At 48.1% G+C, this 22,068-nt stretch overlaps 1 protein-coding gene across 2 annotated transcripts in view; it reads right to left on the bottom strand.

Moving 5' to 3' along the window:
- The window catches only part of LOC142560627 (uncharacterized), a 140,337-nt gene that overhangs the window by 71,370 nt on the left and 46,899 nt on the right, over nucleotides 1–22,068 (bottom strand). The window contains exons 10-11 of one of the 2 annotated variants that reach the window (XM_075672852.1): nucleotides 20,625–20,862; nucleotides 628–11,213 (exon numbers count right to left, since the gene is read on the bottom strand). In XM_075672852.1, the coding sequence (XP_075528967.1) occupies nucleotides 10,985–11,213; nucleotides 20,625–20,862 (467 nt within the window). In that variant the 3' untranslated portion in view covers nucleotides 628–10,984. Of the gene's footprint in view, nucleotides 1–627; nucleotides 11,214–20,624; nucleotides 20,863–22,068 lie in introns of those variants that run through there. The other variant, XR_012823403.1, reaches the window with a different exon arrangement.

The following is a 22,068-nucleotide window of genomic DNA, read 5'->3' on the forward strand; positions in this document are numbered from 1 at the left end:
TCAGACGTTCCGGTGACTTTGTTTACTCTGCTACGTCTGCTTGAATTTTGAAGCCATCAAGCTTTTGCAAATGCAGAAAGCCACAAGACCGAGCACGTGCGTAATCGCTGCTGGTTGTGGCATTTGTAACGGAACACCTAGTTGAACATTGTCACTTTGCAAAGTTGCAAGGCCATTAGGACAAATCCATGTAACAGCCATCATTACCGTGCTGGCTGAACCACCTTGCTTGCAGCGTTTCGTAGACACTCGTGTCAGCAGTTTTTGTGAAAAGCTCTATACAACTAGGTATGCGTTCTTGGCGAATCCCCAAATGTGCGTGCCACTACTATGACACAGGGGTATGAAGAACTTCATGCATTTACATACACGTCACACTTCTCTGTTCACGCACCTCTCAACATTCTTCATACACCACTTTCGTCTTCGTGACGCTGATAGCTGCAGGCGACAAGGCAGAGCGCTGTGGCCATCTGCTACTGCTGATACCTCGCCAACTTTAACAGGCTTTGTGGCACTTAGATTCCAACATTGTATTTATCGACATCTTTTTTCACTAATAAGCACTCATCAAAGTGCGGAAGAAATGTTCAACAAATTAATACAGAAATCACCAACAAAAAACTGTCGACTGCATTTGTGACCTTTATTCGGATATTCAGTTTACATATCACAACACTATGGATGTATTTTTTTTATTTTTTTCTGTTTAAGTGTGGTACACAGTTCTCAAACGTGTCGCTTCTCAATTGTTCAATTTTTCGTTTTCCTTTTTTTGCTCTTTTTTTTTCAACCTGCAGGTTCGAGAAACCTGATCGTAACAAAGAAATGTGTGATGACAGAGATTTCTTTCTTTTCTGTTAAAAAAAAATGGAAAGAACACGAAGTACAAAAAAAAGTAAAACAAGGATGGTCTACGAGAAATACAGCACATAAATCAGAGGCAGTTTTTTTGTTTACTAACACCATCATCATTCGTCAAACGAAGATGACAACTCTTTCGCACCAGTTTTCCAAGTCCCAGCCATGTCCTGTTTTTGGATGACTAGCATTGCAATGGGTTTGTGGAGACAAGCCCAACAAGATACAAGGAAAAACCTTTTCAAACCTGTTTTCTCTTTCTTACTCATTTTTTAAGAAAAAAAAAAGAACCTAGCAACACACATGCATATAAAAACACAGAGACACTGTTAAAACTGACAAAAAAAAAGTTAAAGAACAAGATCACAGTTGGAAAATGTGCAGGTCATGAAAAATGCTGTGAAGGTTTCGGAGGGCAATACACAAGTCCCATGTTTAGCTTTTAAACTTTACTTTGATTAATTTTTCAACTCGCCGTTTCATTTTATCAGAGGAACACATGCGATTAGACATTGGGTTAGGAAAAAAAAAAAGAGGTATCGATAACACCGTAACACCTTTCTGCACTGTCTGCAACACTATCAGTTTTTCAACAACAAATGCATTACTATATACAGCTGCACTTGATTTGTTCAGATTAAAACGAAAAACTAGCTGCATTGCTGAGATTTGACCAACAATGGCTCCAAACACCATTGCACAAAGGGGCAATGACAGGCTATGTAAACGGTGGCTCAACTGATGAGATGCTTTGCAGCTGAGGCCCTTCACGTGCCCCCATTTAACACACAACTGACAGCTTGTTGCAAGCTTGACAATGACGCAGCTTAGTGAAAGATGGAACCAGCGTCCTGGACGCAGTTCGTAACGGCAACTCAAGAGTGCCCCAGAACACAACAACAAATGTGGCTCTCCGCTGTACGACGTTCAGCCGGCCGTTGGACCATTTGCTGTAGATGCAATTCTCCTGCTGTTTCAGAACGAACATTCAGGAATGTTGCTCTGCGAGCGAGAATTGTGTTATCGTGATACGACAGAGTAATGGTCATGGGCAAGGCATGTGACCAATGCACGCAGTTATAAAAGTTTGTTGAACCACCCTCTGCAAACCTTTCAACGGCTGGGGTGATTTTAGTGGCCTTGCTCACTTGCTGGTTTGCTCACAAGCTCAAATTCATCCTTGATCATACACACAAAAAATCATCATGGACTCGCTGCGTCTTCAGAATGGCCACAACATGATGGGGAAATGCATATGCACTCTCTTATCGGCACCCCTTTAAAAAGTCAATTCACCAGTTCTAAGAGCGAGCGGGGTTCTTCACGGTGTCTTGTCAGCTTTTCACTTGACTGATTCCAGCCTCGCATTATTTACTTCAACACCACCATGCGAGCATTAAACTTCATTAACACATCACATAACATGGTCGTCTACATAGTGCCTTCATGCTGTTCGTAACTCATTTGATGTAAAAAGAAAAATACACAGTGCATTTTAGCTGATCACATGCCTCACCATGAAAGCTGATCACCAGCATGCATCCTCATTAAAGCAGATTTGACTAATAAGACCTCAAGATGCGTTCAAATGTTAGCCCCAGGTAACACTGCATCAGGTGCTGGTCAGGGGATGGAGCACTGAGCTTTCAGACAGAAAAAAAAGAATGGAGGGCCGAAGAATCAGAAGGTTACTTCAAGTGGGACGGTTGTCACAGTCTCCGCTACCGAAAAAAACAGGTATGTATGTTCCAAGGAATATCTTACCCGAGACATGAGGTGAACACTGAAGAACAAATACACCCGGTGGACACACAACGAAAACATGACGAGGTGACAAAATAAATGTAACACGAAACGAAGAAAAACAGAGGGAGCAAAACTCCACCCCTCTTTCCCATCTGCTCGCATATATACATATATATACATATGGCTATGTACATATATATATGTATATATACAGAGAATGACACCCCCCACAAAAAGGAAGGGTCACAGATAGCTTGTCGGGACGGACGTTTCGAAACCAAAGCGCCGCCTACAAATAAGATGAAAGACAGACTCAAAAACGTACTAGGCAGAAAAGAAGTGGCCAAAGGTGGTGGAGTTAAGAAACAAAAGCTAGGGCGTCGCTAGCACAGCCCCGAGATGGGACGAACAGGGCGTCCGGCATACTTATGCACCAGAGGCATGTCAGCTATGGAATGTCTTTTTCTCCTGTCATCCCACCTGGCTGAACGATAGTGACTGTCTGGAATAAAAGAAAGGACAAAAAAGAGAGAAACGAGACCCACTACTGACAGACGACCAGAGTTAGGGCTGTACGAGGCGTGGTGGGAGCACTTGGTTTATAAATAGGATTCATGAAAAATCGTGAATTATGCCGCCAATAAAGAAATGGCACAGAAACGACACACACGACACGGAAGGGGAAAGTCGGGAGTGATTTTAGATGCTTTCTTTTAACAATTTGTAATGTGTGTTTCTACTGTTCTCCCAAAAGAATGAAATATAAGTGAGGGGCCAATATGAAGTGATGGGAGAGTATGGCGATGGGAGGCAGAGGAAAAAAGAAAAGCTAGAGAGATGATGGGGGAAAGACAGGTGGACACACCATGACGACGGGAGATGGAACTTCACAGCATCTTACATCGTCTGCACCCTTTTTCTTTTTTTCCCTTTCCTGTTGTCAGTTACACCACGGGCCCGGTTTCTACATCGCATGCCCCGCGAGTCGCCGCAATAAGGCAACGAAGCACAAGGCTGTTCTTTCCTGCCACGCGACCCCGAGAGGCATGCGAGTAAGAAAGCAATTCGTCAGACATGGGTACGACGGGGCCCATGTTAACGTCACAGAGCGTGCGAAGGTGTGCCCGCTGCGGAATGTGGACTGCATATACCAGTGTCTCGCGAGAGAGAGCGAGAGAGAAAAAAAAAAAAAACAGCAAAGAGTTTGGTTCCGACCACGCCTACACGACTCCTGTTGGGAAGATGCGAGACGGGGAGGTCAGCAGCACGGTTCGGACGCGGGCTTTGTGTCTCTTGAGTCGGGCAACTGGCAGTCTTTTGGGATGCACTCCAAGTGTCCGGATGAAAGGCAAGAACAGAGCTATGTATTGATCAGTAATGTATCGACTGTTCGTGCAGGCAATGTGCTGAACTGTAGTTTTTTGCCCGTAAGGCGCTACAAAATTGCACTCTGAACAATGCCTGCTTTAACACTATGTCCCTCAAAAGGTGAACAAAGTTCTGAAAGTCTCACGGCCATCGATCTCGCATTCTTACAGTAAGCTTCTGTCGTATGATGCTCAGCTCTGTTAATAGTAACTCGTTCAACAATGTCACCTGTGCCCTCCATTTATGTGGTCGACATGAGTTTCCTCCACATATGCGCCTGCTTGCTCCAAGGGTGCAAGCAAGCCTTGAAGACACCATAAAAAGTGCCAGCTACCGAGAAGTACCAAGTATTTTACTGCCTGCTCACACCAAGGAACATGACGGGGCGCTCTGGGAACACAACCCGTACACAAAGGCAATGCGGCCTGAAGACCAACATGCCTGCTTTCCGCAGTGCGTGCACATACCCCTGCACAATGCGCCAATGGTCACAGGCTAACAGGTCAAATGGCAGTGTTGGGCATGTTCTCACACGATGTTACAAGATCTGAGGTCTACACAGCGCCTACGGTTAGCTCAGCAAACATGCACCCCCGCCCCCAATACAGCTCCAAACATGTCTACCAATGGCATTTGATTCCCGTTAGGCATGGCCTGCGTCTAACACAAGACGGCCTTTCATTCTGCAGAGAATTGGAGTGCAGTTACCCTGAGGTTGTTTTACACTGCCGACGGCTTCTCGAAGTCGGGAAGGTGTGACTCCGTTCCTTCGCTCACTCTTGGCGCACATGTCGCGGCTGCCTGGCCTGATGCAACAAAGTCCACGCAGTGTGCATGTGCAGCAAGTGTGCGTGTGCGCTAATTCACGCCTCTTCGTGTTCTTGATTCGCCAAGTCGGCTGTAGGTAACGAGACAGAAAGAATAAAGGAAGAAAGCTAGCCACACCGGGGACTGCCAAAGGTGCCCGACTGCCACGGCGTGCGGACCCGTCTCCCAACCTTCCACGATTAAACTGAGGAAGCGAGAAAGTTGTCTGAAGAGCGCGAAGTTCAAAGAAAGGAACAAATGTTGTAAAAAGACTGTACCATGACAAAAATGAAAGCCAGCAGCCAGGTAATACAGATGCCGGAAGGAAACTAAGGAAAAACAACGCCAACCAAACGTTTAGACGACGATGCCGAAACCAAGTTCTTCGTTTTACGCTTTCAGTGGTTTTGTCTCCCTTATTCGCATTTTTTTTTCTCTTCCAAGCAAGAGTGTACACGCGCAGTAAGACACACACAAAAGCACAGACAAGACAAGAAGACACTGAACCTTGTTTCCTAAATCGCGCTTTCGCTAGATTACAACGACGCGACGATCTATCGCCGCTGTCCGCAACTACACAGGGGTCGCGGACGTCGGCCCTAGGTCGGCTTAGGTTCGAGCTTACTAACACTCACGAGATTGGTTACGTTCACGAGCTACAATAAAAACGATAAAACTACCGAGAAAGTTAGATAGAGTGAAGAGCGAGTCAAGATGCATGAGGAGGAAGAAGACAAAGGTCCCCGTGCTAGCAAGGCAACTAGGCTCTACGCACGAACAGCCTTGGCCAGACTGAAAAATGGAAAAGCGATGGAATGCCCTCCTTGGCACCGTCCGTTTGACAGTGTGATCAGACCAAAGGCAGTAGTTCCACCATTTGCGCTACGATCCTGGCCCCAGCAAGCTGAGGGAGCCAAGTGAGTTCACTCAACCCTTGCAGAAGACAAACCAAGCTCTTCGAAAGCGGTGCAGCATAAGAACGGCAATCGAACGAATCTTGACTCGAAGCTTGGTGCCCTGAAGAGCAACGAGAGTGAGTCCCTAGACAGACCACGAGAACCAAAACCCGTTTCTCCTTAGGGATCCAAACGGTGAGAGAAACGCAATATCAGCAGACGAAAAGAATATGGTGAGAGGGTATAAGCTTACTGGTGCATTTATTATGCCTACAGAGAAGACCCCTCTATCCCAAATGGGAGGAAGGGGGCCGCAATGCTACACACGCAACTAACGAGCAGGTTAAATAGAGCCAGAGCATGCATGTATGCCTTACCTAGGCGGACACGTATCAGCAACACGAGCAGCATTCACAGACATCACGTGCACATGACAAAGAAGAGAGGGGTGCGGGTGAGTGGAGAGAGAGTGAAAGATATACGCTCGAGCGTTCCAGCAGAGATGGCTGCTGCCTCGGAGAAGGGTCTGCGCTAACGCTGTTAAGTATGTCCGGTCCAGACCGCCTGCGTTCCGCACCGACGACTCAGTCACAGCTCATCTTGCTGCTGCTGTCCGACCGTTTTCATGTGCACGGGGTGCATGTGACGAGTACAAAGAAAAAGACAAAGCGCGTGTGCCATGGGGCACAAAGTCCCCCACCCGACGTGCATGCTACGCTCGTATGAATGCTCGTGCCTTGTCAGACGTCGACGAAACTGGCCGGGCGGCAGCCATCGACGGCCTCTGTTCTGCTCTCGGCAACCCTGCACGTCGCCGGATGCGGCGAAGGAAGGGAGGACGTGGCTGGTGGGCAGGAGCCATCTTGGTGCGCGCTGTCGTATGTGCCGTGTGCTCTTCCCCGCTGCACAAGCGGCAACATGACAGTGGCAGCGCACCGGGCCTTCCAAGCAGGCGGGAATCGGTGGCACCATCTTGTGGAGCCACATGCGCCGCGACTCGTGACAAAAATGATGCTTGCCTTCTCGGCTGACCAGACCACGCACCTCTCTCTGTCCCATACTGCGCCCTGTCGGTGCGTTCAGCGATTGCAACCATGCAGACTGCGACCATGACGGTCACCTCAATCCCTTTCGTGTTAATGTGCTTTGTCCAACCCCTGCTCAGAAAGGATGGCACGTTTAGACTTCTCTCTCCTTCGGGAGAGGATTCTCCAGCTTCTGCGCCTCTTCTTTTTTTTGCTTTTTGGCACATCCTGTTTGGAGTTCTGCTTGTTTCGCAGAAGTGCGTCTTGAAACTATAAAAAAAGCAGGTAGAGCGTAAATGCAAAAAAAAGAAAAAGAAAGGCGGCTAGGACTCGAGATGTGCATTCGAAAAACCTACCGCGTGGCGCAAAAGGACAGAAACTGCTGAAGAAGCCAAAACCACCGCAATCTTCTAATATGGCAAACAAGACGTGACAACACACAATGCGACTGGGCAGAGTTTGGTGAAAATGAAACCACTGCTGCGCAAATAAAAGTGCTGCATTCAGTCTTAAGAACAGCTATCACGCTTGCAGCAATTCATGTGGAAAAAAAAAAAGAAAAATTAGGAAGAAGAATGCAGCAAGAATTTTTGCTCGTACACATTCCTTGAACAGTGAGCTCGGCAAAAATCAGAAGCTGCAACACTACATAAAACCAGCACGTGGGAAAAAACGAAGGAAGCCAATGCATAGCAGGACCAAAATGGGAAAAACAAATGGTGCATGATGACAACGCCAGGGGATGAGTGTGGGCGGTGTCTCCATGCATCTGACAAAACATTGCAACATAGACGACGAAGGTCAAACGCCTGTTCCGACATGGCGAGAGATGCATCAACTAAAAACAGGAAGCGATGCTCGGCGGCACCGCGCTTATGTACAACGCGACAATATGTGCGGCTTCAAGTGAACCGTCAGGCATTAAAAAAAGGCGTGGTGCGACACCTCGCTTTTGAAACATGCCACACATAAGACAGGGCCGTGCCCGACTCTTGCAGAAACTAAAATGGCATTGATGACGCTACAGCGAGAACGACGCAACGTGAGGGTGACGAACATGTAGGAGGGGGAAAAAAAAAAGGACAAGACGCACTGGGATGGCATCCATGCTGAACAGTTTGCAACGTAAACCCATTTCGCAAGTAACAGTAGTGACAACTGTAGGAATAAGACATGGCAACAACATGATGACTGTGAGAGAGTAATAGTGATGATACATAAGGTGAAATAGCTGCACTGTGATTACAAGAAAGAAGCAAATATATACAAAAGACTTGAAAAGGCGAAGAAAAGAAAAGAAGTGCTGCGATTACCAAGGACATCACTCTGCATGCTGTCTGCCTGTGGACAGAATCGGCACATATAGCGGTCGATGGCCCACGAACAGATGAAACTGGTTAACGCCTTCGGCAATGGCAGGAGCCCTTTACATAGCGTGGCTTTCATGACACCCGCAAGACGTGGAGGACACATCAGTGTCGTGTTCAAATGGTACACCACTCTGTTGTCGGCCATACAAAAGGTGTGCAGAAGACAACAAAGCAAGCAAAATAAATAAATAAACAAACAAAAAAAAACACAAGGGAGCGAGAGCCAAGAAGCAACGAACGTCGCTTCAAATTCACATTGTGCTGTCAGAAAACGCCTCGTCGAGAGCAGGACGTTTTTCACAAATCGTGCAATGCAATAGAAAAAAATGCAAGACAAGCACGACTCGCACAATGCACGAAAGCACAAGCAAATGCTGGACTTCTGTTGGAAAAATAGAGAGAAGAAAAAAGCAGGCTAACTTTTGAAGTTAGCCAGTGAGCAAAACGGGAAAGAAGCACGATCTACCTCACAATGCATTACAAGTAGACAGCACCCCCTCTAGCTAGGCAGGTGGTGGCCCCCCGGCCCGGCAGGCTTGTTAAAGAGTGAGCAAAAAACGCTACGCCTACTTTTGAGTACAACAAGCCCCGCTGGCACTGCAACCATAACTGGAACCTTGCGGCCTAGATCGCGCCGACGAGACTGTAGTCGTGAACCAGCACTAGAATTCCTACAAGTTGGCATGCTTTAACGATCAGCAACATGCATGGCATGCCGGGCTCGAAGAGCGTGCCGGGTACACCATCATTTTGGGCCTGCCATGTTTACACGGGGGTCCTCATCGTCCACACCTGTTGCTCTTTGTACTTGCCATCTCGCGAAAACGCCGTCTGTTTTGGCTATGTCAGTCACCGGCCTTTTGTACCAGATGCACACCATGTGTTGTGCAAACAAAGAAGACACATAATGGGCTCTTCTAATTAAACCATGGGTTTATACCATTTACAATGCTCTATTTGCTGCTTTCGTCCAGAATAAGTCAGAGGCCACATTCCATCGGCAGCCGCGTCAAGCAAGCATGTAAATCTTTTTCCCCAAAATACAATGGCCACGTCATCTGACAGGGCATGATGAGACCGTTCCCTTCGCTGAAAGTTACTTTTCAGGTCTCCCACCGCAGCAGACAAGCAGTTTCATTTGCAGAGACGAGCACTGTGGCCAAATATTGTAGCAAGAAAAATGCCATGCTTCTGCTGCAGAAAATTTGAGCCGGAACAAGCCTGTAATTTATCAGGAAGAGCCAATGATACATGGCTGCCTCATTTACGCAACATTTGGTACAAAAAAAAGGGGAAAGGGAGGCAGCTTAATGGCAGGAGGACAAAGGAGGCCAGTATCATCACCAACGGCAATGCAATTCAGGCAGGGGCTTCGAAGCGGAGAAACTTGATTGTGGCGAGCGGCCTGCAACCCAAGCACACCTGCCATAAATGCAAGTAACCCAGTAAAATTCCAAGGTGACTGCAGCTACTGCGGGCTATGCCGGGGTTGTGCGACTTCCCTTGCACACAAGCTAGCCAAATTGGATGCATGGCAATGTGAACAGCTGCGGCCATCCAGTCGAAATGCTAACTGTGGGACAGCCAAGCAGATAACTGCCTAACGGACCAATATAAATGCTCGACTCCGCAGCCTGGTGGATGTGTAGGAAGAGGGGAATGGGTGCATGCCAGCGAGTCTCGTAGGATTGCGGGGATTAAGCTGATAGAGGGCAGAAGACACAAAGTGGACAGACAAGACATGTGTTGTCCATCCTTTGCCAGTGCGCAGAGGGTCGCATCCTCCCCGATGCCCAAAAGTAACGATTACATACAGGAGTACTTGCTCTTCCTTTCATACTGCCTTAAAGGAAAACTGCAGCTTTGGGACAGGAGCACTCCTCCAAGGAGCATGTTCTTTGAAGAAAAAATAAAAGGACAAAGGAACAGTTCCAAGATCTAGACATCGCCTGGCCAAGATGGACCAAGTTTCGTGACAGCCTAGCAGCCTGCTTTTCTCTGCAAAGGAAAGTCCCAGCAGGCAAACTTCCTAAAGACAAACGAGTGCCTGAACAAAATTAACATCAAACGGGTACAGCAGCAAAATTTGTTCATCATCACTGCCGTACGAAAAGAGGCATGTGCTAAACGCGTTTAGTGGGAAATTTGGGATAACCGATGTGCAAGCTGCTCCGTTTTTCACAACAGCGTTGACCGGCCAAGCCACTGAAATTAGCGCAGTTGTCTATCCTTAGAATCATTCCTCGTAGATGAATCAGAGCTCTGTGATGTGCCAGCATAAGAGAGAGCTGAAGCGCAAGGCTTGCGGGGCAAAAGCGTTTCTCCGGGAGCAAGTGTAAACATGGTGGAGGAAAGTTTCAGCTCTTGGTGTTTCCAACGCGTCTCCTCTGCCCTTTGTACACAGGGCATTTCAAGTGCTTCCGGGCCCAAACCAACAAAGGTGGGGCACAGCTGTGAGAAGTACCTACGGGCGCATGCAGGATAATGGCGGAGGAATGCTTTCACTGCCTTCTAGAGTCACAGGCAGGCCTAAAAAGTAATACAGAGTATTAGTGCAACTATAAAAGAGAGGGGTGGTAAGCAAGCATACAGTGCCGGCAAAGAGCAAGTTTCCGAACACGCGGCGGTGTGGAAATGGTCGCCAGGAATGGTGCGAGTGATGAGTGAAGTAATATGGCCACGAGACGAGAAGCTCCTGCCTCTGGCGACGGCACGATGAGCAGGGACAAGAGTTGTGAAAAAAAAAAAAAAAAGACGTAACACAAATAATGCCGAGACGATGTGAACTGATGCGTCATCAGCAGGAAGAAGAAGAAAAAAAAAAGATAAAGAAATGTGACGGTAATGATGTGTGACAATGAAAAAAGAAGGAGAAAAAAGGGGGGGGAAATGAGAAGAAACAAGGAACATCCTAGTGGAACATCTCCTCTTCGGGTGGCTTCCGCACCCAGCGACCGCGGTCCAGCTTGAGGAAGCGCTCAAAGAGCACCTTCTTGGCACCCTGGTAGCTCATCGCCGAGTCCTTGGTCTCGCCGTATGTCTTGCACAGCAGGTCCTCGCGGCCCAACAGCTCGCAGGTGTCCTTGAAGAGGGAGAACAGCGATGCCTTGGAGACGCGCGACTCCAGGTTGGTGCCGCTCCTGACGAGCAGAGGGAGACAAAAAGAGCACGGTCACGGACCAGACACATTTACAACTGCCTCGGGCAACGTGACAAGTCAGAGAGGAAGGAATTGACAGGACAGGACAGTGTTCTGGGCTTCCAAGTTCGCAAGAGCGTCTGGCAGGAGCCATCTGCAGTACAGTGGAACCCCATCGATACATTCCTCGCTTTTACGTTCTGGCTGCTACGTCGCATTTTCGCAGTTCCAATGTAAAGGGGGACATGGCGTTTGATGACAACTTTCTCATTTCATTGTGAATTTTTATGAAAATTGGCAGACTTATCAGCAACGTTTCTGCGATACTACTGTATAAATTTTATAAAGATATCCTTAGAACTTCCTCATGTATAATATTTTTCTCCTTCTGGCCTTGTTTCAAGCCTGAATCACTTAAAAAATACGATAGAACAATTGTGCAAAGCACTGCGCTTTCTAAGATGAATGGTTGAGGTTGTGACATTCTTAGATATTTTTATTTGCAATGCAATTTTCTTTAGTTCTCATTTTTTAAGAGGTGGCTGTACCACAGGCATTTAGGCTGTGAGCAAGTAGCCGAATCTTTAATTGCAGTAAAGTCAAGCTGCAAAAGCAAGAATGTCATGCCCTGGACAGTACATCCAGGAATACAGGGGAAAAAATGGAACTGAAATAAACCTAGTGGTTACGAAGAAATCAGTGGTACAAGCAACGCAGGAAGCAAGAAAAGTCATTTTGAGAAAAAGGCTTTCAAAGTTGTACCTTAGATTTTACATTATCAAAAGGCACCGGGGTTGTAGTCTTTTGTGTCCTTTTCAGTGCGCGGCTTATCGAGTGCCCTGCCTTTGGTTTGATGTGCCTTGCTTGACTTTTTTTTTCCTGCAGGACATCCTTTTCAGCTGCTCTGCGAAGAGCATGTTGTCCCGGTTTCAGTCCAAGCGTTGCACAGTACTCAGCATATGCACGGCGGGCCACAGCATTGTATTTGCAGACTGTCTTGTGGGCAGCTGTCTCTGTCGCAACCAAGGATGCGTTTTTATCTTTTGGCAGCAGCGACCACATGACCGAATGAAGGCTTTTGACAGTGTTTTGGGTTTTTTTCCCCCTAGGCAACGGCTGAGGAGCTGCATGTCAGAAAGGCGTTGGTACACAGGCAGCAGTGCATCGGCAACATGCTTTCCGAGCCGGTACTTGTGAGGAGGTGGAGGCTTTTTCTCTGCTTCTGCAGCCTGATGTTGGCACCAACTTTGGGGCCCCTGCCGGCAAAGGTCATGATGGGGGTCTCCATCAGTAGACGTTATGTGATAATATGTTGCCATCACGGCCTTTTGCATGTCTTGAACATTGCCTCTGTCATGCAGAGCCATGCCATAGTAATTTGTCAGTTTCTTCATTAAATCTTGAGTGAGGCCACCTTTCCCCCCCTCCAAGAGGTTGCCCTTTCTTGCCTTTTGTGATCAGAGCTCATAGAGCCGTCCCCATCCTTTTCTTGACATGATTAATGCAGTCCTCCTTTGTAATGGAATAAATCCATGTCTTGTCCTGACGGAGTCCTACAAAGATTCTACTGTCACCATCACAAACAATGTTTGTACATATCGCAAACCATGTTTGCTAAGGGACCTCCTGAATAGAGTCAATGCTGCTTCAACCTCCATTCGGCCAAAGTTCACATCTGTGTTCTTTTGGCAGACGTGTGATGCTTTCCAATCATCATAGCCTTCATCCCCTTCTTTGGCGCCAAGCGTGCAACCATGACATCGGTTTGATGGGACCACACAGTCGAGCACCAGTCCTGTGAAATATTCTATTGGAGTGCTGACACCTATGTGGAATGTACGGCCATGTGTTAACCATGTCCCATCATAAACCACTGTTATGTTGCTATTAAAGGCACGGTCCATCTCCCTGTAAACATTGCGCACTGCCACCACAGCATCATAAAAAATATTGGCAGCAGCTGTCTCACTGGCAGGTCTGAACTCAGCCTTGAGATGTTTCTGAAATGTTTTATGATGCAACCTTCTATGGGAGACATTCGTTATTGACCAGAAGTTCGTCAAAGCTGTTGCCCCTTTGCCAATACATTTAACAGCCTGTACAGCTCTCACATTCACATCAAAAATTTTGCGACCTTCCTTTCGCGGCGATGACCACCCCTTCACGACAGCGCCGCAAAACACGCACGTCAGTATCATTTGCGCTGCTAATCCGTGTCTTGTTCCCAGCTGAACTGAAAGTTCTGGTTGGGAGCACTGCTGGCAATTAGATTTGCCAAGAAGCGCGTTAAGAGCAGTCACTTGAATGATGAGAAACTCCTCCGCTTGTTCCGTACCGGCAAGCACCTCGCCTTCACTCGTCAGTTCCATTTTCCGCGCAGTCGCCGACACCGAACTTAGTTTTGCTTGCACTTTCGCGGCGACCTCCCAGGATGCTTTGGCCGATACAAAACGCGGCTCCAGGCGCGCCTGAATGGTGCCGCCCGTACTTGTAGATGGCGTAGCAACATCGTACGAAGCGCCAAGACGATAATCGGACACATCCGAGACGTGATTGCAGGATGCATCTGACGATTTGGAACGCAGCACGACAAGCTCAACGGTGCGACTGCTGCTCGCACGAGATGTTTCGCCCGCGTAAGAAGTGTCAGGGAGTGACTCCTCAACATCGTCGACACAAGTAGGCATTCCGCGTGCGTGAAGTGCTCGGCGGCAGCTTCTGAACGGCATCATCGGCACGCGTACGCAACCTGCCCATATGTGGAGTCCTTGGCTGCGCGTCTGTGACTTCTGTGCTATGCTGCGCAGTACTGCCACGCGACCTTGAAGCAGTCTTTTTCACTGTCGGCGATTTTCGCTTACGAGTCCCGTAAGCATGAGCCGTCTTGTATTTAAGCGGTCGTCGACCCATGGTCACCAGCAAACTTCCTAAACTACAGCCCGCGAGCAGTGATGAATGCGTTGAGCTGGTGTGTCCAGAGTAGCATATCACAACACAAACCAGCTACCGAAACTATGCTCCCCGTGTACTGACAGCGAGCCGATATGCCCAGAGGCGCATATCACAATGCAAATAAGCAACGTTACGCAAGTACTCACGAATGCGCCGAGTTCACATGCCCAGAGTAGCGTATCACAACACAAACCAGCTTCCGAAACTATGCTCCTGAGGTACTGACGGTGAGCCGATACGTCTAGAGGCGCATATCGCAACATAAGTCAGCCAAGTTCCGCAAGTACTGATGAATGCGTCGAGCCGATATGGCCAGAATAGCATATCACAACACGAAACAGCTTCCAAGACTATGCTCCTCACGCACTGACAGCAAGCTGATATGTACACAGGCACATATCACAACACAAGTCAGCTACGTTACGCAAGTGCTCGCGATCCTGGCGAGCCGAGATGCGATCACTTGTGGAGTCCGCTGCATAAACTATGCTCCGTACGTGCTCACAAACAAAGCGAGGCGATTGTCACCCATGCGAGTCACGGGCGATATCAGATGTAAGTTTCTGAACCTATACACCGCAAATACAGACGAACATCGCACGCCGAGAGCCGTGGCCTGCGCACGGCGGTGCGGTAGCAGAAGACGCACACCGCCAACGAGACTAATGGCGAAGCTCCAGTTGACCACGTGACGGGCGTGGCCAATCGGAGGCCTTGGAACGGCCTTGAATCATTTGCTTTTTGTGCACTTGCTTCTGAATGGAGTAGGTGGCTGGCGCGGCAAAAGATGGAGAAACGAGCTTTCTAACACGGGCAAAATGGTGCCGCTCGTTTGCGCCGTTGCGGAAATATCGTGGCTTGCGGAATTTTTTTTTCTTGCGGAATTTCCACGGAATTTTTTCATCACGTTGGCTGCTACAAAATTTTTTTTGAGCACTTCTACGCGGTTTTTAGCGTTCATATTTCAGAATCAGATAAAAAAAGAGTTACAGAAACGGAATATGTGCTTTTCAAAAAATAAATTATTTTGGTCATTTCTTGCAATACGAAAGCCGCGTCCCCCCTTAAGGGGAGATGTGGGCATTAGACCAACAATTTTTATATAAATTTATTCTTCAAGTTATGGTGCTGGAAACTTATACATACAGTGAAGCCTCGTTAATACGAACACTGTATTAACAAACTTTTCAAACTACCAAACTTTTCAGAAATCCCCTGCTGACTTCTCATGGTTTCAATGTAAAAATATTTCAGTATAACTATGAACTTCGGAATACTGAACTTTTCAGAATAATGATCGTTATTCAGTTTCCGTGTCATGTTAACAATGCCTTAGTACTATGAACTAATATTCCAAAATCTGGGGATTCTTAGATTTCTGTGTATCTTTCCAGGCAGCTAAAACAGTAGGCTAGCAGATGACGAGGCGCAAAAAGCGGACGCCGCAACGTGCAGGTTCGGAAAATCTGACGCGGCGCTCAATAAAAAAATGTGGGAGAGAATTTCCTTTTAAATCTGTCGCGGAGGCAACGACGCACCGGGTTTTCCAAGCGACGCTCCACCCAGGTATAGCCCTGGAAAGTGTCACCTAGAAATGGAGACACGCCTCTTCCTTCTTTCGCGCTTCCTTCTACAGCTGTACTAGCTAGGGCCCCCAAGAAATGTAACCTCTGTACTTGCGGGGAGAATGCCGCAGGGTTGCACTCAGCACTTTCCGGACGGTGTCGTTTACATGCACTTGCATTTTGGCATAGATCAGGTGTCCACCCCGAGTGAGATAGTTGCGGTGTCCACGGCAAGGAATGTGAAAAATCAACAAACAGCAATAAACATTGCACTTTGGAGGCGACATGGAGCTTCCTTTTTGTCAGTGGTTTTCTCAGCGCCTGCATTGCACACGTCACTCATTATACGGTGCTTCGGTGGTGTGTGGCAGCGGAATCTATATGAAATAGCAACGGCGAGGGCCGAAAGTGAACAGCAACGTTTTTGGGGATAGCTCAAACGGTGATAACTTATCACTGATGGGAGGAATGGTACATTTTGGGGCTTTCCCTACAACAACCCTTTAAAATAATCAAAGATTTTCAGCAGACCCACATTATTTGTTATACTGAGTTTTGACTGTACAGTCAACGACCGATTTTTCAGACCCTCTAGGGAACGTAAAAACGTCAGAAAATTCAGGCAGTCCGAAAAAATGAATGCATGCAAAAAACGCACTTTTTTTTCTTTTTTTTTCTCGGATCTAGAGGTAAAGGGCGAAGTACCAGGATTCCAAAACCCTGCCAAAGCATCGGTGAAGTGGCTATAAAAAAACGCATTCAAAAACTCTATGCAGCCGACTGCCAGTTTATTATGTACGTGTGCATCGTCGGGCAGCCGGTTTTATTGCTGCAGTGGCTTGAAGAACTTGTTGATTGTTGTTTGGACGGCATTCCGGTTGCATGCGATCATATTCACTTCGATCTGAGCAAGGGTCATGTCAGCACTGTACACCGATGAAAGAGTCAACAGTCCTCACGTCAACTTGGCGCTTGTAGGCGGCGCAGGCATTGGCTCCTCATTTTCAACATCGGAGTCTTCTGAATCCCCCACAACCTGACTCGTTGCTCCATGCCGAACTCCTTGCTCACGTCAGCCTGCGATGGGCCACACACAACTTGCTTAATAATGGCGGCTTTCTTCTCCATCGTTAACCGACGGTACTGCTTTCCGCGCTTTGATGCCATTGGTGAGGACGACGAAGACGGAGTGGGGGCCATCGAAGGCAAGCGAAATCCTCAAGTTGCGAACAGTGGAGTTCGCAGACGAGCGTCGAAGCACCTAGGCCTAGTGTCGCGGAGCACACTTGACACAGCAGCACAACCACACACCACGCTAGCCAAAACGTGACCTACGCAAACAAATGAAATGGCGCCGCTCCGGAAACTCCGCCGGAGGCGGAAGTGGAAGTACGGCGATGAACAGAGCCAGCGTGGCCAGACCAAATCGGTGTGTGACGGCTAGATTTGGCTAGCTGTGGTTCAAAGCGGTGATATGCTTTGGCTGCAAGTCGATTTCCTGCGCAAGGGCGCTGTGCGAGGAGCCAAAGGACCTTCCGTTGCATCAAAAAGTCCGGAAAATTGGACGGCGGGGGGTTCGAGCGTCCAAAACTTCAGATGTCCTTATACATTGATTCTATGGGGCTCATGGCAGTGCGCAAAGACATCCGAAATATCAGGCATGTCCGAAAATTCAGTCGTTGACTGTATATGTCCTTTGGTTCCAATTTTATGCACGCTTCCTTTCATTATTTTCTACAAAGATTTGCAAAATATCTGTTGGTTAGATTTTGCTATATAGGGTATCAGTGGCTTCTGTATGATTCAAAGAATGCTGCAAGACCAACCTTATTGCTCTGCCTCAGCTAGAACCTGAGGTGCAACATTTTTGAAGTTAAAGCCCAAATGAGCGTTTCTCTTTGAAATCTTACAACCATGGCTCTATGGGGCTTGTGGCGGTGTTGTGAAGGTGTCGGAATTACCGGCATTTTCTGAAATTCAGTTGTTGACTGTACTGAAGCGCGTGGCGAAGCGACCCTCCTCCCCTTCTAGCGGCGCAGCCCTGGTGTCGAGACCGATGCCTGCACGCATGCATGTCCCTCCGAGAATGCAAGCGTGCATGTTTCCGCGCTTCCTTCTTGCGCGCCGGCAACATCCGAATGTAGTTGCGAGGTGGCCCTCTTGTGATATGCGCTGTGGCGGCTTCGACGGACGTGTGAAGCGTGTTTAGAAGTGTTTATAAGTGTTATAAGTGTTTTTCCTCGGTCACAGATCCTGTGACCGAGGAAAAAAAACTTAACAGCCGGGAAAACGCAACAGTGAGGAAAGTTCCGAAAATCAATGAAAAAAGTACAGCTTCAACTATAGACAATTTATTTCCACAGAGTGCGCTTAGACCTTAAAGAAGTCCAGAATGGTGACTTGCAGTTTCGTTCGCTCGCTAGAAATCGTCGCACGTTTCTCAATAGCCTGGAAGGCCGCATTGCTGTCTGCGTCGCTGTGAGGTGCGACGTACCTGCGGAGGAGGTCCAGAGCCGCGACGGCTCCTCCAAAGCTAGGATTTGGCAACTCCCCAGCATCATGCAGCTCGTGCTTCTCGTCGTCACCGCGCCATGGCAATGGCAACGGACGAAGGAACATCCGTGGGAAATTTTGCCCTCTTTGGCGTAATCATGCTAACGTGCTAACGATTGTTTAGTATTGCTGCGGAGCGCGCGCATCCGAGCAGCCCGGTTCTGCGCAGCGCGGCGTGGTTTCGCGAGAAATGTAAACAAGAGAAGAGAGTTGGCCTGATAGGCGGAGCAACGCCATGAGCAACGCCAACTTCCGGCTTCCCTTTAGCTATAGCTTCACAAAGAGTGACGTCAGGGCCTCTCCTGAGTTTCCTTCCTCCGTGAGTCGACCCGTCCAATAAACCATGCCGTGACCGTAATCACAGCGATAGTGAGAGCATTTTTCACGTACGGCCATCTATTGGCGACCTCTCGAACTGGCGTGCGGCTTCTTGCAGCCAGTTCCATAGCCAAGCCCGGCCAAGCCCGGTCAAAACTCGCCAAAAACCAAAATGGCGGTTGGAGCGCATTGCCTACTTTAGCCCAGGCGGGTTCGGGTTGCGACGCATCATGCAGGAACGTTTTCACAGCTACTACGTAACAGCGGGGTTCCTGATACATTGGATCTTATGGAAGCTATGCCGGGACCAGATAAAAACGACGTAGCAGCCGGGAAAACGCAGCAGTGAGGAACGTAACAGCGGGGTTCTACTGTACATTGTTGGACGGACCGCGGCGACTACTTCGAATTATCCGAAATTTCGAATTAACCAGTAGTGAACTAACAAGCCTTTACTATACGTGCTTAAAAAAAAACAAAAACAAGCCCACTCGAAAGCGTGTACACTTTTTTCCAAGCCCGGTGCTCTGGTTGCAACGTCTACAACAACAGAGCGGAGTCCGACCAGCAGGAACCTTTCCATTGTTTTAAAAGCAATTCCAGCTGAAAGCGCAAACAAATACCGTATTTACACGATTGTAAGTCGACTCGAATGTAAGTCGACCCCCCCATATCGCTTGACCGGAAAAAAAAAAAAACCAGAGGGCGCATTCGATAACGAAAATTTATTAGTAGCTGACATGGTCACTGGACTACTCGTCTTCACTAGTGCTGCCATCGTCATCGTTGCTGCGGTCCCACAGCGCGTCGTGGTCCAGCGAAATTTCAAATTTGGCGAACGACCGCACCAGGACATCTTGCAGAACAGCAGCCCATGCCAAATGCACCCAACCACACGTAGCCGTCAGGGAGGCTCTTTTGACAGGTCCGGTTGGCGTAATTTCGCAGTCTTCTGCCGCCAGCCACTCGTTGTACTCACGGCGGAGCAGAACCTTAAAATTAAGGCGAAGGTCCGGGCTTGTTTCATGACCACGTCACACTTCAATGGCAGGGACCAATCACGCATTTCAGCGACGTACGCCGCAAGCTTAGCCTAAAGCTCCGGAAAGCACCCAGACTTCGGCACGTGGGAAATTTCTCACTTGCTGCCACAGGGTGAAAATTTCGCTTCGCTGCAGTCGCCACTCTCGCACCACCCGTTTAGAAACATCGAAATTGCGGCCCGCTGCGCAGTGATTTGTTTCTTCGGCATAAAGGATGCCAGCCCTCTTGAACGCTGCTGTGAACGAGTGCCGAAAGATTAGTGGGCCTGCAGCACTCATGACGACTGGGGAAGCGTAGAAGTAGCACGTAGCCGAAGTGGAGCGCGTCAAGAAGTTAGTCAAACCAATACCAATGCCTTTAAACAGAGAAAGAGAAACCCGCGAGCGGTGTCTGCTCTTCCATGAACTACCGATACTCCCCGCAAGCGCCGCCATTCTGAGGGTGCCGCCGCAAATGGGAACAGCAGCGCTTTTATCAACTATCGACACCCCCCCATGAGTGTTTCATGCACTGTAAGACTCTCAAAAATGTTGAAAAACCCTTCCAAAAAGCGAACAAACATGCGGGATAGCGAAAAGATACGGGGAGGGCCATAGAGCAAACATAAAATTGTAACTACGTTGTAGCTCTCGTTGGTATGGCTTTTTTTGGCGGGGCCATGTTTTGGTTTCGATTGTAAGTCGACCCCCCAACTTCAGACTTTCAAATTTTAAAAAAGGGGTCGACTTACAATCGTGTAAATACGGTACGTTCGTCTAGTGTGTGCGAAACTCAAAACAAGTGGAAAATAGTCCGCAATGTGCTGCCATCTATGAAAAATAGCCAGAAACAGCTGTCTGTTGAGCTGCCGGTGAATCGCTGGCCGTGGAAGCCAATGGGTAAAAAAAAAAAAAAAAAAGAAACATCGAAGAGAGGTGCCGCCAGTCGCAAGACTTCACTCGTGCGTCTGAATGCAAAAGGCGCGGCGTCGGAACGCTCACCTGTCCTGGCGCATGCCGGTGCCACTGTTGGTAACCTCTGGGCGCTCATCACCCACGCACCAGTTGATGGAATAGGGCTTGGTCTTCTCGGTGTCGCGGGGTGGGTTGTGGCCGCTCACGCAGCCCAGTGTCGGGTGGTGCAGGGTGTAGCGTGTCGGCAACAGGCTATCCAGCCCGGGCTCTCCTTCCAGACGGCAACACACCGCCCGAGACAGGTGCCCGTGGTGATACAGATTACCTGCGCGCGTGTGCCCCAGAGATGTCAAGCACCCCTTGGGTCTACGAAAACTTCACATTACAAATAAAGACAAAGATTTCTATACTAAAGTGACTCTCTCACTCCCTTGACCGAGACCACAAGTTCAACATCATCATCAGGTTAATTATTACCTTCACACGTGCTCCAGAGATGTCAAGTACACCTTGGGTCTACAAACACTTCACATTACAAGACAGAAAGATTTCTATACTAACGTGACTCTCTCACTCCCTTGACCAAGACTAGAAGTTCAACATCATCATCAGCTTAATTATTTCCAGTTTCCAATTGATAATTCAGACTCGTTGTGGACCGCCAGAAGGCATGAATTATCAGAAGTCTAAAATGCCAGATTGGTCAGAAAATAAGTGACTTTATTCCATAAGTGGCTAAAAAAAAAGGTGTGCTGTATTTTTGGACTGTCACTACTGGAGTCATCCTCAACTTTACATGTCTCACGCAAGACACATCGACATCTACGAGCGATGGCATTCTTGGCACAGTGCCCAAGCATGCCAGCATTGAATAATGAATAGCTTGATTCGTGAATCGAAAAGCCAGGGTTTGATTTCTCGAATATTCTACATATATTAGATGTTTTCAATTCATACTATTCAATTCGGTGAGATCCTGTGTATTTACGCGCCCCCAGTTATCGTCCTTATTTATAGTATCGCACAGTCCGCAAATCATCATCATCATCACCATCACCCCCAACCCCCCATCACCATCTCCATCACCATATTTTATGTCCACTGCACGACGAAGGACTCTCGCTGTGATCTCCAATTAGCCCAGTCTTGCACCAACCGATTCCAACAAGCGCCCGCGAATTTCCTAATTTCATCGCTCCACCTAATTATTGGCACTGAATTCTTCCATGTATATGAAAAAAAACAAATTAAATTTGGGGGTTTTGTGAGCCAAACCACAATATGACCATTAGGCACGCCGTAGTCTGGATTAACTCTGTCCGCCAGGGGTACTTAAACATAAACATAAATCTAGCACACAAGCACTTCTACATTCTGCCCCCATTTGAATATGGCCACCGCGGCTGGGATCAAAGCCGGGACTTCGAGCTCGGCAGCACAACACCATAGCCACAAAGCTACGACAGCAGGTCACTGTTAATGGACCTCTAATAATTGCTGTCATAGGCATCAATCAGGTGTTCAGCACTAC

This window comes from Dermacentor variabilis, chromosome 10 (assembly GCF_050947875.1).
Source record: "Dermacentor variabilis isolate Ectoservices chromosome 10, ASM5094787v1, whole genome shotgun sequence".
Taxonomy (NCBI): Eukaryota; Metazoa; Arthropoda; class Arachnida; order Ixodida; family Ixodidae; genus Dermacentor; species Dermacentor variabilis.